This window comes from Podarcis erhardii (assembly GCF_964252035.2).
Source record: "Podarcis erhardii genome assembly, chromosome: 6".
NCBI classification, from domain to species: Eukaryota; Metazoa; Chordata; class Lepidosauria; order Squamata; family Lacertidae; genus Podarcis; species Podarcis erhardii.
The window spans coordinates 49,851,113-49,868,598 of record NC_138510.1 but is presented as its reverse complement, the minus strand read 5'-3'; the positions used below and the strand labels follow the sequence as shown (position 1 = coordinate 49,868,598).

The 17,486-nt window shown below is 41.2% G+C and overlaps 1 protein-coding gene across 1 annotated transcript; it reads right to left on the bottom strand.

Annotated features, from left to right (window-relative positions):
- Positions 1-1,917: 1,917 nt before the first annotated feature.
- LOC309344460 (chymosin-like) lies at positions 1,918-16,507 on the bottom strand. The gene is made up of 9 exons (XM_081866837.1): positions 16,422-16,507; positions 14,340-14,496; positions 12,401-12,518; positions 11,241-11,359; positions 9,107-9,288; positions 7,624-7,737; positions 6,923-7,046; positions 5,903-6,001; positions 1,918-2,289 (listed from the first exon to the last, which is right to left on the bottom strand). The coding sequence occupies exons 1-9, from the start codon at positions 16,475-16,477 to the stop codon at positions 2,149-2,151; spliced, it is 1,110 nt and encodes a 369-aa protein (XP_081722963.1). The 5' UTR covers positions 16,478-16,507; the 3' UTR covers positions 1,918-2,148.
- Between the last annotated feature and the right edge of the window lie 979 nt (positions 16,508-17,486).

The following is a 17,486-nucleotide window of genomic DNA, read 5'->3' as shown; positions in this document are numbered from 1 at the left end:
GAACTTTGTCAGAAGGTTTTCAAATGTCCAAGTATGCTTTGTTGACCAGATCATCTCTATGTGCTTGTTGACACTTTCTCAGAACTCTAGTAGGGTTTGTGAGACAACTCTTTCCCTTGGAGGAGCCTTGCTTGGTTCATAAGAGCCAACTCCTTGGGGCTGAGGACCCCCCCCATAAAATATTTAGTGGACCTGTGGACCCCAAAGTTGATGGCCATTGCCATTCAAAAGGTGTTCGGGTACAGCATCTTATGACTGATTATGTGGCGTGAGGCTTACCTGCCTCCCCCAATATTTTATTTAACTTGACACCCCAAGGTTGGACATTTTATCCTTAATAATACTTTCCACCAGTTTACCCTGGAGAATTGTTATGGCAAGCAGCCTGCTATTTCCAGGAGCCCCCCTGGATCCCTTCCTAAAAATTGCTGATACATTGTCTACTTTCCAGGTCTTGGGTATGGCGGCTGATCTTAGGGACAAGTAACATGTTTTTGTTAGAAGATCAGTGATTGCACATTTTCATTCACTGAGAACTCTTGTGTGAATGCCATGTAGACTCAGTTATTTGTCCATTTTTATTTTGTTTATTAGGCTTAGAACTTCATTTCTTATGAGCATTCATCAGTTCTTCAGAGTTGATCCTACAAAAGTTAAATCATGGTTCCGGGATCTGCCCAAAATATTCTGTTGTGACGGCTGAAGCAGAAAACTCAGTCACCTTCTCTATGATTCCCTCATCCTCCTTTAGCACTCATTTGACTCCCTTTAGCCCAGCCATCTCCCTGCATATTTGAAGTTCTTCTTGTTAGTCTTAATTTTTTATAACAAAACAAATTCCTTCCAGTAGCACCTTAAAGACCAACTAAGTCAGTTCTTGGTATGAGCTTTCGTGTGCATGCACACTTCTTCAGATACCGTATCTGAAGAAGTGTGCATGCACACGAAAGCTCATACCAAGAACTGACTTAGTTGGTCTTTAAGGTGCTACTGGAAGGAATTTGTTTTGTTTTGACTATGGCAGACCAACACGGCTACCTATCTGTAACTTAATTTTTTATGTGTGTTCATCAATTTCCTTTCTAGCATCCCTTATGGTGTACCTGCACATTTATTTATTTTTTGGCCAATGTTTGCAGTGATGGAGTGTAAGATACAATTACCCGGGGTGGGTGTGTGGGGCAAACCCTCAAGGGTGGTGGGGCACAGAGGAAGCCCACTGCAGCTTGCCTCGCAAAGTGGCACATGCGACGCACTCACATTCCGCAGCCAAACAGAGGAGGGAGGTGGCAACACTGCAGCCAACTCTCCTGCTCTCCGCCCCTGGGTCAGGCTTCACCCGGGAGTGGAGCTTACACGAGGATCCACTGAGTGAGCCTGTCATGGGGGCACTTGGTTGCACCCCCTCCGAAGCAATACACCAGGGCCACGGTCCCCTAGCCCCCCCACCTTACTGTTTGCTTGCACTTTTTTCTTTTCTCCCCCCCACTCACCAAAGTTTGTGTTATTTTTGTTCTCAGTTTGGAGAAGACTTTATTTGTTAAGGGAAGCCTTTCGCCTCTAGTAGCTTATTTGACTCTGCTCTTTAATCATGCTGGTATCCTTAGGGCTTTCATGGTAGGTATCTTTCCTGATCTGTAGTATACAGTCAGTGGGTGGTGTAGCAACCTAAAAACTCCTTGACCAAAAGACTCACCCATGTTCTAGCATGTTAAAAAGGCTGCCAAGTTTGGCCCTTGAATCAGATGTCGCATCTGGTCAGAATGTGAAATTGTGAAAGGAGGCAGTGAAAACAGATGTTGCCCCAGAGAAACCACTAGATGGTGAGGGGGCACAGTCCTTTCACTGCCACACAGTTTAGGACAATATGTGATTATCCATGAGAATGGCACCTCAGCTTCAATCACATCCAAAAGCTTAGCCATGGAACAGTTTATTAATTTGAAATACATAATTTTCAGATCATATATGCCACAACAATGCTACCACCAGCATCTTCTTTAAAGACATCTGACGAATATAATTTTTAATAGGACACCGAGTGATAGTATTTGTTCAAATATATTGCTATGAAGCTACAATGACATTGGCATTAGTTGATTAAATGAGAAACTACAGCACTTGCATAGTTTAAATGCAGAACTTTTTTTACACTGCCTTTGCCAGTCCAACTTGGTTGTTCCCCCTGTCAAATATACTGTAGTATTCTCTGAGGAACATATCTCCTAGTATCAAGTGATCATAATCTTTGCTGCCAACGCTAAAGCCACTCTTGCAATGGCCGTTATCCTAGAAAGAAAGGAAAGGATATCCTTAAGATGTGGGTGATTCAACTTCCATATCAACCAAGAAATTAATCGAGGTAAAAATGCACAAGGAAGGGTTGCCATATTTTAAACCCTAGCATAAGGTAACATTCCAACATAAAGAAGGCGAAGGAAGGATTTTTCCTGGAAGAAAAGCCTCAAAAGGAGATAAATATTGTAGATGTTACGCTAGGAGAATAGTAATAGCACACAGTATTGTAAATTGTGTATTCAGTCTATAATAATTAGCATAATACCTTAATAATGAACAACCAAATTGTACAAGTCAGTAAACTATTTTAAAATTATAGGCAGTCTCCACAATTCAAAATGTTTTTTGCTCTGCTCTGTTGGAAGAAATAATTGCACTGAAATGCCATCTTATCCCTGGAATTATGCCAGCTTAATGATGATAGAATCAGTTCCAGACAAGGAATCTTTGAGGTTTAAACTGTGAACTTCTATTGACAAAGCAAATCCTCTACTATTGAGCTATGGCCCCTCCCTGTGGAGTCAGTGGAGATCGCAAGAGACTTATTTCCCATCTCCTCCTCGCTCCGCCTCTCCTGCTAGCTATAAAGGATAGGATCATGTGTCCCTCTGCCAATAGAAGCCCTTCTTCAGGGCTACATGTGATGTATTAAGATGGTGCTGAGAGTGAGATTTCAAAATTCTCTAGATTGTGTTATCACTACAAGAGGAAATGAGGGGAGAAATAACATTATTTGTTTCAAAATTCTTCCATATTTGCAACTGCAAAGCAAACATATCTGAGAGCTGCATATAGTATAGATGTTGCTATATGTGATGGAAGGTTTAAGTCCTTCTCGGGGTCATCAAGCACCCATGTTATACAATATGTCAGGGGCAACTTTCCTGGGATGGGATACTATACTAAACTGTCATGAAACTGGCTTTCTCCCAGGTAGACATTTGTTTGCTAACACAAGGAACATTATTGATATTTTGGAACTTCTGCAAACAAATATCAATACAAAAGCTGTGTTAATTTTTATAGATGCAGAGAAGGCCTTTGATAATATTTCCTGGAAATTTATGAAGAAAAATTTGGAAGGGATGGGAGTGGGAAGGGGATTTGAAAATGGGATAGAAGCAATCTATTCAGAACAAAAGGCTAAATTGATAGTTAACAATGTGGTTACAGAAGAGTTTAAAATTGAAAAAGGAACACGACAAGGCTGCCCTATTTCCCCATTGTTATTTATTTCGGTCCTGGAGGTGCTCTTGAATATGATTAGAGGAGACCAGTTGGTTGAAGGAATTCAGGTCGGAGCGAAACAGTACAAACTTAAAGCTTTTGCAGATGACCTAGTTTTGACTTTACAGGAGCCAGAATCTAGTACGAAAAGAGTATTACAATTGATTCAAGAGTTTGGTCGGGTGGCGGGATTTAAATTAAATAAGCAAGAAACTAAGGTATTGGAAAAAAACTTGATAGCTACAGAGTCAGAAAGGTTTCAGAAAGAGACAGAGTTAAACGTGGTTAAAAAAGTAAAATACCTAGGGGTAAACATAACAGCAAAAAATTTGAGTCTATTTAAGGACAACTATGAGAAATGCTGGTTAGAAATTAAGAGAGACTTAGAAAGTTGGACAAGATTGAAACTTTCCTTGTTAGGCCGAATCGCCGCTATAAAGATGAATGTATTGCCAAAAATGCTGTTTTTGTTTCAAACTTTGCAGATTGTGGACAAAACAGAGTGCTTTCGGAAGTGGCAGAGAGATATTTCCAAATTTGTCTGGCAGGGCAAAAAGCCCAGAATTAAGTTTAAGATATTAACTGATGCAAAAGAAAGAGGGGGCTTTGCCCTGCCAGACTTAAGGTTGTATTATGAATCAGCAGCTTTCTGCTGGCTAAAAGATTGGCTGCTTCTCGAAAACACTGATGTACTAGATTTGGAAGGTTTCAACAATGCTTTTGGTTGGCATGCATATTTATGGTATGACAAGGTCAAGATCAATAAGACTTTCAAGAACCATATTGTCAGAAAAGCAGTGTTTAATGTCTGGATAAAATATAAAGACTTACTGGAAAATAAAACTCCAAGGTGGCTTTCACCATTGGAAGCTAAGGCCCGGAAAAGACTCAGTATGGAGGCCAAATGGCCGAAGTATTGGGAAATATTAGAAAAAGATGGAGATAACTGGAAACTGCAGAGTCAGGAGAAAATGAAAGACAAAGTGCGAGATTGGTTACACTACGCCCAGATTAAAGAAGTTTTTAAACTTGACAAAAAGTTAGGATTCCAGGTGGAAAAATCGAAGCTAGAAACGGAATTGTTAGAGCCTAAGACTAAGGTACTTTCAAGAATGTATAACTTGCTGTTAAAATGGAATACACAAGATGAAACGGTCAAATCGGCTATGATAAAGTGGGCACAGGACATTGGATATAACATCATGTTTGAGGACTGGGAGAGGTTGTGGACTACTGGGCTGAATTTCACAGCATGTAATGCTTTGAAAGAAAATGTTATGAAAATGATATATAGATGGTATATGACCCCAGTCAAACTTGCAAAAATATACCACTTGTCTGATAACAAATGCTGGAAATGTAAAGAAAATGAAGGAACATTATTTCACCTCTGGTGGACCTGCCCTAGGGTGAAGGATTTCTGGGAAATGATATATAATGAGCTGAAAAAGGTATTTAAGCATACCTTTCCTAAGAAACCAGAGGCCTTCCTTCTGGGTATTGTCGGCCAGAAGGTGTTAAAGAAGGACCGAACATTTTTTATGTATGCAACAACAGCAGCAAGGATACTTGTCGCTAAGCATTGGAAAACCCAAGATTTACCCACACTGGAAGAATGGCAGATGCAACTGATAGACTATATGGAACTGGCTGAGATGACTGGCAGAATCCGAGACCTGGGAGAAGAAACGGTGGAAGAAGATTGTAAGAAATTCAAGATTTATCTACAAAAATATTGTAAATTGTATGAATGTTAAGAAGGATGCTAGAGTATAAATAACTTGGCACCATTAAGTTAGAGGAAGTGAAATATGAAGATAAGCTAAATTTAAGAAAAGATAATTTTTTGGAAATTCTAGGTTATACTTAAATTTTTAAGATTTGAATAAAGGATATCTAAAATTAGAGATATAACATTGGAAAATTAGAGAATAAGAATAGAAATAAGGGGATAAATTTGCTGGATAAAATTTTATAGTCAGGAACGCAGGAGCGGGAGATGTGAGGGAGTCCAAAGAAGTTAAGAAAATTATGCTAAGAGATGTGTTATATTGTATTGTTTATTGGTATTGTAATTAAAAATAAAAACTGTTAATAAATATTTAAAAAATAAAAATAAAAAAAATAAACTGTCATGAAACTACCAGTATGTTGGTGGGGAATTTGTATTGACCTTTTTTCTATAAGACTTGCAGGTTTGGGTCCAGCTCTTCTGACTGTCTCAGGATATCTAATAAGCTTTCTGCCCCAAAATGTATTCCATTTCCCCCTTCTTTAGCCCATGTGTTCATAAATATTTTGCACTTCTAATCTGCCCTAAACTGTTTGAACCTGCATTATTATGGTAAGTAGATAATATTCCAGTTCTATCATATACCTTACGAGTATAGGCTTGTGGAGTCAAAGGATATTGAATTTTGTTGATTACAAAAACCACATCTGGCATTTTGCGGAGGTTTCTGCAGTTGAAATAATGCTGAAAGAGATAAGGAAAAGAATTGCGTTTGGACATTATTCTGATTATGAAGGAATTGAACCAGCAATCCTCAAGTTTGCTTGAGAAATGTCATGGATTTGTCCCTGAGCCAATCTCAGGAAAGCAAACATACCGCTTTAAGTGAGAACTTAATAACCATCTAGTGTAACTCACAGGTTTGAACAGCACACTGTAGAACACTGTAGCACAGAAGCACGCCATCTAGCTGAATATTACAAATAAATCATCTCAATACTTCACATCTAAACCTCACAGTCTAAAGCAATGGAGATAATGCAAATGGGTGGTGATGGCAGGCTGATGTACAATCTGTGTTGAGAGATATTGTTTGGAAGAAACAAAGCCAATGTATTTTGCAGACAGACTACAGTACGAAATAACAGCAGTGCTCTATCTCTCCCCCTTCCATTACTGGATGCCACAGCTTATTTTCTTTTCCTGCCATTTCCATTGTTGTAGCTTGGATGCTCATTCACATTTGCATGCATGTGCAGTAGGTATCATGAAGAGCCATGAAGGCTAACACTGAGGTACCAGCAGCTGTAGTCCGGGAGGCAGGGGCACCGACTTGGGCCCCAGATTATGGGTGCCCAATGGAACTTGCGACGTAACATGACGTGTTGACATTATGATGTCCAATGCAATCTCCGGGGTCATGTCTGAGGTCTCGCAAAACCTCCAACATGACTTCCAGTTTCTCCTGAAAGTCACTTCGGGAGGCCCTGCAAGGCCTTGGATGTGGATTTGTACCAGTGCCTAATCCTCACCACCTTTGGTTGTGCGCCTCTGAAACTGGAGCTCTGTCTAACAGAGTAAGGAGTGTGGACACTAGAGTGATATGGATGATACAGGGCGTCTTTCAGCTACAGTATGAAGAAAATCAGCAAAAGTCAATCTTACCTTGCCAATGGCTTGCTGGATTTGGTTAATTTCAGATTTTGGACCAAGCAATGAGGACGTCCCTGTATCAAGAAGTGCTTGACAGCCATCTCTGCAGGCAATCTTCTTAGAATTCACTAGAATGCTGAGAAATTGGAAATCATTATATTCTTTAGTTTCTGACATGAAACATTTTAAAGCCACACTGTATGGAGCAGCTCTCCAGGATTTCAGATAGGGAGTTATCATAGCACTGCCTGAAGATATCAGTTATGGAACCTGTGACCTTCTGTTTGCAAAGCAATTGATCTGCCACTGAGGTAGGGCCCTTCCCCAAACATGGGTTGTTGGTTTTTTAATGGAGAGTGGGATGTGATAAGTACTTTCAGGAAATTGCATTGGAAATTGTAGAAGGCATAAAACAAAACACATGAACTACAGATTGTAAGTTGCTCAGGGCAAGGGCCTGCAATCATATACTCTGTTAATGCCATTTACAAGAACGGCTCTATATAAGTCATCCTAACAACGGACAACTAGAAAACACAAAGTAAGTTGCACATTCATATTTGCATTTTATTGCCCTCCATCTCTTCCTGTTTAGCTAACTAGTAGCCATTAAAATTATTCAGACAAACTTTTCAGTTTTATTGTACCCAGTCAATATGTTAAGATTAACAATAATGTTGCTAATACTACTAATAAGAATAATTCCTGCTTACCTGTCCACGGCAATCCGCCACTGATATTTAGATATGACAGGAATCCAGTTAATACAACCAGTAAAATAGGATCGATCAATTCCACCAAAAATGATCATGCTCCCATCTGTTTTTCTGAAACATAGATATATAGTGTGCTGTTGTCAAGTCATTCATTCAGAATAAGCTAAACTGCATATTAAAAGAGTGAATGTACCATGTTCTTGTACCTCTGTCCAAATTAGACAGACAGAGAGAGATAAAGGAATTTTTGCAGTGCACCAGTATCTACTGGTGAACACTGGACAATGAAGGCTCTAAGATTTTGAAAGGTGAATGCTGTTCATGTACTTTTCCTTTCTTGTTCTATATATCACCATGCTTCCTATTCAGCTCTGTATATCACACACTGACTTCCCCCTTCATAATCTTCAGAAGTTTTGTTCTTCTAATTGGTTTTCATTGGGATTTTAAGCAAGCCAGTTTGGGGCAGTGGAGGCCATTCTGCTCCACCAAACCCAGTCTACCTTCAGCCAGCCTCACCTGCCTGCTTGCTTGCTTGCACCCAGTCCAGGGAGTGTTACTGTCTGTCAGATTCCTCCGCTTTAGTCAGTCTCATTGCTGGGAATGCGGAGAGAGGGAGAATTAGCCGGCTTCATTTGTGCCTGGCTCTACTTCCACCTACTGCTTCCCTTCCTGCCTTCTGCCCTAGAAGGGCTTGCTACCTTCCTTTCACAAAACCATTAAGTGTGCAGTGCTGGGCACACTTACTCAACAGTAGAGCTGACATGTACAGGATGAATTGCATATTATCCACCTAATGTGATGGAGAGATTTATCATTATTGACCTACCCCCAAAATAGTCAGGTGAAAAGGTCTTTGCCTTTGCATTACAGACCTCTAATTATTCTGCATGAAGTACGATTCTGATTTGGAGCAAAGACTCCAGAAGTATTAAATGAAAATCATAAGTGAAGTTAGCTACATGGGTGTGTGTGTGTGTGTGTGTGTGTGTGTGTGTGTGTGTGTACCGTATTTCCATGCATTACAGAATAGTACAAGAATTAGAAGCAGGGGGGTTGGCCTCTTCACTCTCTGCTTCAACTCTGTCTACCTCCCTCTCTTCCCACATTAACACTTAGCTCACCTGAGTTTGGCTCCCGCTCTGCTCTGCTCTCAAGGAACAAGCTGCAAGGGGGGTGCAGTCGACTGCTGGGTACTAGAAAACCAGAGGGACCTTTTCTTCTTCTTCATCAAGTAGCCTTGACTACAATAGCTTATTCATCCCTGCAGAAGCTTAGCATTCTGACCCATTTGAGGATGGGGGTTCCAGTCCCCTCTACCCATCCACCTCTGTGCAAACAAAGCACAGTGGCAGACAGAATTGTACAGCAGGCAAAGCAATAGCCAACCTGTAAAATAATCTCAGGTGCATTTTCCTTCTATGAATCCTCCAAGTTCACACAACAAATCAACTTAGCAGTAAAGCAAAATAGTGTTTACCCGCTAAGATAAACAGAAAATTCGTCTTTCTCAAGCAAGCCTTTCTTCATCAGGTTATCAGTGAATGAACTTCCCCGCCCAGGGCCTAAGCCGAGGATCCCATCATATATAGATTTGATAAAGTCTTCTGACTCCCTGGTGCTCAATCCAAATTCCATATCAGAAATAGTAAGATTGGATATCTAGGAGAAACACAAAATATTCCCTTACTTTTGTATCATGCAGTAAAGTACAGAGCAGGCTTTTATGAGCATTGCATTCAGGCTACAATCCTGTGCATGTTAACATGAAAGGAAACCTCATTTGACCTTTCAGACAATAATATTAAAACATGGATAGTGGCAGGTAATAAAATATTGGGGGTGGCAGGTAAGTCCCATCCTGCATAATTGATCACAAGACACAGTCCATGCGCACCATTTGAATGGCAAAGCCCATTAACTTTGGGCATGATCGATAGCAGAAACAAACTGAAGGTATAAATTTTCTGAAGAGAAAAATTGTAATAAAAGGACATTGGAAAACACTAGGGAAACATTTAGAGTGGCTGGGGAAACTCAGCCAGATGGGCGGGGCATAAATAATAAATTATTATTATAATTATTAAATTATTATAGATAACAGGAGCTAGGAATTGGCTAGTTGGCAAGAGCAAATTAGGTCCTAGTTTTGAACCTGTTTATTCAGAGGTAACGGTAAAGGGACCCCTGACCATTAGGTCCAGTCGTGGCTGACTCTGGGGTTGCGGCGCTCATCTTGCTTTATTGGCCGAGGGAGCCGGCGTACAGCTTCCGGTTCATGTGGCCAGCAAGACTAAGCCGCTTCTGGCTAACCAGAGCAGCGCACGGAAACACCATTTACCTTCCCGCCGGAGCGGTACCTATTTATCTACTTGCACTTTGACGTGCTTTCGAACTGCTAGGTTGGCAGGAGCAGGGTCTGAGCAACGGGAGCTCACCCTGTCGTGGGGATTCGAACCGCCGACCTTCTGATTGGCAAGACCTAGGCTCTGTGGTTTAACCCACAGCACCACCTGCGTCCCACTATTCAGAGGTAGGTCTCATCAGTTTCATTGATATTTACTTCAGGATTGCATAACCTTAATAATGCAGCTTTAATTTGTGTTACTTCGATTCTAACAAGGACAATGTTAACATGAAAGGGAACCTTCATAATATTCAAACATGTATAGTGGTAGGTAATAAAATATTGGGGGTGGCAGGTAAGTCCCATCCTGCATAATTGATCACAAGACACAGTCCATGCACACCATTTGAATGGCAAAGCCCATTAACTTTGGGCAGTGGCCCTCTTCAGATAATATTCGGGGGATGAAGGGACCATGGCCCACAGGAATTGGCTCCTATGGAGAGTGGGCAAAAGCGACTTAGGTCCCAGTTTTAAACCTGTTTATTCAGAGGTTGGTCTCATCAATTTCATTGATATTTACTTCAGGATTGCATAACCTTAGTAAAGGTAAAGGTACCCCTGCCCGTACGGGCCAGTCTTGACAGACTCTGGGGTTGTGCGCCCATCTCACTTAAGAGGCCAGGGGCCAGCGCTGTCCGAAGACACTTCCGGGTCACATGGCCAGCGTGACATCGCTGCTCTGGCGAGCCAGAGCTGCACATGGAAACGCCGTTTACCTTCCCGCTGGTAAGCGGTCCCTATTTATCTACTTGCACCCGGAGGTGTTTTCGAACTGCTAGGTTGGCAGGCGCTGGGACCGAGCAGCGGGAGCGCACCCCGCCGCAGGGATTCGAACCGCCGACCTTTCGATCGGCAAGTCCTAGGCGCTGAGGCTTTAACCCACAGAGCCACCTGCGTCCCTATAACCTTAGTACTGCAGCTTTAATTTGTGCTACTTTGATTCTAACAACGACAATTTAAAATCAACTTCTTGATTACCACATATTGTGTTCTGAATTCCTTGGGGAGCAGACATTCTATGAATATATACATAAATATATCCAAGTAATATAATGGGCTGATTCTGTTTTTACTGTTTTAAAGTTTCTAGGATTCAAAAACATTGAGATGCAGTAGCCTTGGAAATATACAGAACAGTTAAGTATTTATAAGTTTGTATTCCCAACTTGTCCTGTATCTATAAAATACTACCGTATTAGTTTACCTTGACTGTATCACGTCCTAAGATCACTTCCACGCTTCCTTTCCCATACTTAATGGGGAATCGTTTTCCTGTTCCGTGGAAAGTAGAAGACTTACGTGGGTCAAATCTGTGGTGTCTTACTAAAAGTAAAAAGAAAACAGAATTTAATTAATATAAAAACAGTTTTTAATCAGTGATCGATAGCAGAAACAAACTGAAGGTATAAATTTTCTGAAGAGAAAAATTGTAATAAAAGGACATTGGAAAACACTAGGGAAACATTTAGAGTGGCTGGGGAAACTCAGCCAGATGGGTGGGGCATAAATAATAAATTATTATTATAATTATTAAATTATTATAGATAACAGGAGCTAAGACTTATTATTATTTTACTAAGGAAATTTTACCTAACCCTGATCATTGAAAACTGAGATCTCTCTCTCCAGCAGTGGAGTGTCCTGTTTTGCCACTTAAAGCATAATGGGATATGCCCCCACTCTACTACCCTGCCTCCCCACCCCACCCCTCCTCCACTGCCACCCTTACTTGGGTTGTGTGGGGGCACTGATGACAGCTGGTTCCAGTGATATTTAGCAAGATCTCACCGAAATCTTGCCAGATCTTGCATGCTCCATGAGATCTCATGGGATCTCACCGGAAACTGGTGCTGCTGCTGGCGCCGGCCAACAGAACACCCACAGGTGCCACCTCTTCTGCTTCTGCTGCCTGGGGTAGCTACCATACGCTGCCTCATGGGTGGGCCAGCTCTGTCTCTCCTTCCACCATATATTTTTTTGTACCTATTTTGTACCTATCACATTTTGTACCTATCACATTTTGTACCTATCACTAAAAATGACTGTGCACAATGATGGGAACAGGGTTTTACAAAACCAAATCTACTTGATTTATTGTATACTCTAATACGTGTTTACTCAGGAGTAACATCTATAACTGAATTTAATTTCTCCCAGGTAAGTGAGCATATAGGATTGCAGACTATGCATATTTATTTAGAAGTTCCATTGCATTCAATGAGTCTTACTTTTAGGCAAATAGAATTAAGGCCTCAACCAGACTGGTTACGATATAATGAACTCTTTCCTTTATGCCACTTCGTTTCCTTCCTTTTGTATACCTGGCTAACATGCTTAAACACTTGGACATTCTCGGTTACTTACTGCATGCTTTATCCTTGCAATAGATAGATGGCACCCAGAGAGGGGATGATCCAGTGTCAAACAGAACCTTGAACGGCTGTGGTGAGGTTCCAATGTAGATAGTTCCATAGTATGTCAGCTGTAGATTTATAAAACAAATATGCATTGCAGCACTACCCTGCCTCTCTCTTTTGGCTTTACATTTTAGTTCCTCATACTTATGCAAGATAATCCTGTAAATCTGAGTACTTAACTAAGAGGTGAGGTGGGGAAAGGCAGAAATAAATCATAGGGTAATGTGGAAAGGACCTTGTTCAGATAGATAGATAATACTTTATTCGGCTATAAGCCCACAAGGTAAAATAAATCAATAGATAAAAATAGCATTTTACAATCTAAAATATCAACTAAAATATTTCAACGCATAATCTCAATCACACTACTTACATTCTCTAGATGTACCGTATTATGGCCTTGAAGATAAAGATGGTGCATAGAGTTTACTAGATTTTTAGTAGTCATGCAGCATTCCATGAAGTCTTTTATATGAAAGAACTGAAATCAGGAATCTGGCAACCTGTAATGTTCTATAAGAGTCAATGTCCTGGAGTAGATAAGCTAGATGTAATTCAGGTGGTTTAGCAACAATTTCCAGAATGATTGACTCAGAATCCTTGATCGGGGAACAATGTATAAGGGGCAATTAAACATGATATGATAAAGGGATTCTATTGATTTGTTGTCACATGCGCATAAAACAGAGGTTTTACCGTTAGAAAATCTATTGCTCAGCACATTTGAGGGGAACACATTAAATCTGGCTCTAACAAATGTGAATCTATGCGACGCAGCCGATAAGGTAAACAGATATCGAGGTATCTGGGACATAGATGTAATGCCCTGATTTATCGGGGAACATGTACCTCCACCTGTAGTAAGATTTTGTTGCAAATCAACCTCCTCCAATCTTTGTTTGATGACCTTTTTAGCTGTAATTAGATCTAGGACCTTGTTCAAATAAATGAAAAATAAACAGTATAAATTGTTGAAACTTGAAAGATGCAGCAGTAGAGCTGACATGCCCTTCCCATGTATATTTGTTTATCTCACTTAATCCTTAGCCTTTTCTTCTCTTGAAAAGACTTAGAATCAGAGGCAGCAGAGGTTTAGAATCTGAGTTTTCCTTCTCCTAGATGGGCTACATTCCCAAGTTAACAAGCCCCATCTGCCCCTCACTTCCGTCTACAGCAGGGGTAGTCAACCTTTTCATACCTACCACCCACTAATGTATCTTTCTTGGCGGTAAAAATTTCCTTACTGCTCGTCAGTGCTCAGTGGAAGGAGGATTCACCTTGTGCCATAGAACCCCCTACTGCCCACCCAGAATCCGCTTTCTTGACAGTTCCACCCACTATTGGTCTCATCCGCTCAATCCACCAGAGCCTGTCTTTTCATGCAGAGGACGTTCCCAACTCACCAAGGGTCTCACACCCATTGGCTCCCCTCACCTAATTTAGCTAGCAGTGCTGACAAACCTTTAAGGGTCTTTAGCAAAGAGACTCTGAGCAAGTAGAAGCTTGCAAGATGACAAACCACTCTTGTTGAAGCACTGTATTCTACACCACTACAGATATTACAGATGAAAGAATTCTAATCTCTTTTGCATCTGGCCAATGGGATTTCAATGGGGTTCCTAAGTGCTTAACTTTGGATAGTGCTTAACTGGGGGCAATCCAGCAACTTGTCCCATAGAAATAAATGGGGCTTTGATCTAGCCATGGCTAAATCCCCTTTCCATGGTTTCAGTGGGAATGAATCATGGGTGTGATTTGCTTAACTGATTATGTTGACACTCCTGGGTGTCAGGAGAAATATGAGGTATTTCAATCAAACATCAGGAAAACATTGGTGAAAATTTGCTCAATGGCACAGCAAATTGATAAAAGCAAAGCAGACTCACATCCCCGTGGTTCTTAAGTGGTTTCTTAAATCGGCCACGTTTAGAAAAGGCTGTGATAAATTCTGTATCAATGTCATGATGGGTTTTCTGAAAACTTTCTAGCAAGTTTTTCTCCCTGAGCATCCCTCTTCGCGTCTTCTCTCTCTGCAATGGAATCCTGGTACAAAATAAATGAATGATTATGCTTGGATTCTTTTCTGCTCCTGTAAATGTGCTTATTTTGAAATCAGCCTTTCATAATTAATAGGTTTAATGCCATCACCACATCCAAACATTCTCAACTACCAGGTCTAAGCATTTGCGTGGCAAGTTTCCTCCCCCCATGTGAAATGAAGACTCAGACACATTGTTTAAGGTTAATGGGTGTAAATAGGCCACAACTTTATTGATTACGGAATTGAAGGTATTGGCCTTAGGCATTGGCTACTATCGACTACCCGGCATGGTGACCGGGAAGGACTGAACACAAACCGCGGGAGTCCTGTTGAAGTACGCCAACTAGGATCCCACGGGTGTCACTGCTCGGGGGCGTGCCGGCGGCCCTACCTCTCTAGGCTTCGGACAAGGCCACGCCCCCCCTGGGAGTCCTTTACCGGACTACCCCTTCTCCTTGGGGGAAGGTGATGGCGCTTCCTTCCCCCCTCTATTTGCATAACAATAGCCCCATGCCAATGCCTAATCGCCAATACCGCAAAAGTTGTGACGATTGCTACGAGGTAGGCGAAAAAACCAAAAGGCGGGAAGTGTGCCAACTTGGAAAAATTCCTACCAGGCCCCTTGCGGCGACCAACCGTAGTCCATAGCAAGGTCAAATCTAGCTAAACCTAAGGGTGGGTGGGATGGGAAAAAACCGCTCAGCTGCTGGGCGAGGGGCGAAAAAGGGCGGTCCCTAGGCGTGCCTGGCCTTAAGTAGCCTAGGCCGCGCCTCCCCCGCCTGCCAATTGGCGGGCTGGGTTGCAGGCACGCCCAGGGATTCCCCAACTCTCGCGGGGGCAAGGGAAGCCCCCGCGAGTGTGGGAGGAGCCTGCCCGCAACACCCTCTCCTCAGCAGGCTCGGAAAGGGCTTTCCAAAATTAAGGCATGTAGGAAATGAAACTTAAAGGTCACATCTACTCAAGATGACCAAAGTCTTTCTCAACATCAATAAAGGCTAATATACATTACAATCTTGCACACAGTCATTCATACATCTTCTCCATTGACTTCAACAGGATTTGAACAGATGTAATTCGGGGTAAGAGAACCTGTAGATCTCCAGATGTTGTTGAATTCTGGCAACGTAAGGAGAACTACAGCTTTCCCATCCCATCTGCAATAGAAAGGAGAAACACATATGGATCTGCTTCATCTCTCAATAATTTTAAGGAAGTTAGCCAAAAGAAAAGAAAAACCTGTAGATCTGTGGGTGTTTAGCATTTGACTGAGATAAAATGAATTCTTGAGATGCCATTTTGTTTCAATTACTGTGAGCAGCAGTTTAAACATGCTATTGTACCTTCAAATAGTTGCATGCCAATAACAGTTTGGCAGTTCCACCTTCTGTTGTCTCTTCAGACATGAGCATTACCCTGCTACAGGGCTAGCAAAGGCAATGTGACATATTGGGTTAGAAAATATAACACACACACACACACACACACACACACACACACACACACCTCAAAAGAGCTGAAACAAGAATATTGCCCTGTCTCTAGTTAGAGATTAGTCACTTTTTCTTAGTAAAATCTACATTCTTTAAATTTAGAAAATTAACATTATTTCATATCATTGATAAAAAAATCTGGCAATCCTAAAATGACAAGAAAATCAATATTTCAATAGTTAATTTTAAAAACAGTTAGGTGTTGGCCACTTTTTCCAATCTATGTTCTGCTGCACTTTTGGCGCCTACAACATATTGCTTTCTGCTAAGTGTACACACACACACACACACACACACACACACACACACCCCTATAGATGTGTTATTAGTTCTGAAGATGCAATTCACATTCCCTCTCTCTCTTCCCTTGCTTTATTAATTAATCAGAAAACACAGCTGTCAATAAAGTAAATATTAGCAACTTAATGATCACTTACTTAACAAGACATTCAGTGAGAGCAACAAAGGTGAAGAGAATTGCAAGGCACTTCATCCTGCTAGTTCAGCAGAGGCTGCACCAGTTTCTCTGCTAATTGCTCTAGAAACTCCATTATTTTATAGCTGCTTGAGAAGTAACCACCATTTTCTAAAGAACAGGTGGTCATATTTCATCACAGAAAGTCCAGCCCATTCCAGGAAACCAGAATTGATCGGTCACATTTCTTTGCAAATATGTGGAAATCACACATAAGATTTCAACATATACCAGGCATCCCCAACCTTTGGCCCTCTAGATGTTTTAGACTACAATTCCCATCATCCCTGACCACTGGTCCTGTTAGCTAGGGATCATGGGAGTTGTAGGCCAAAACATCTGGAGGGCCAAAGGTTGGGGAAGCCTGGTATACCACTGTAAATATAAACAATTCCATTGAATATGTTGCCATGCATTCTATTTCCAACTCCTGTTTGACACCCTGGAGACTCACTGACAGTCAGTGTAGTCCAGTGGTCTTCAACCGGTCCAGACAAATAATGATTGAGCAAAACAATTATTTTAATAATAATTTTTATAATTACTAAAACCATGTAATAATAATTTAATTTTTTTTTAAATGTTGGAGCAATTCATACAGGTGAACTGAGCACCAAACAAACCCAAAGTTTGCATGCTTGTTGTCTTTACGAAGTTGTCTTGCTTGCAGTGAAATTCTGTGGCTTTTCCTCATACTGGGGTGGTCCTTTTTTGAGAATTTATCCAGTATGACAACATTGCTTTTAATACAACTTAGTCAGCTACTGCCATCATTGACATTTGAAGTGAAGTGCCTGCAACTGCTAAAGTTCCAAGGAATGCATCGCCTGCTGTTGCTGCTATTGCCATGTGATCTGTGGAGGCCAGATCTGCTTGGAGGCCAAATATTTGACAAATATTTGGCCCCCAAACTGAACCACTTCTCCACATGTCCACCATGTATGTTGATTAGAGCCAAATGGGCCATATCCTCTCCAAGAGTTTGGTGAATAAGACAATCTAATATGGGCTAAACATATAGGCGTGA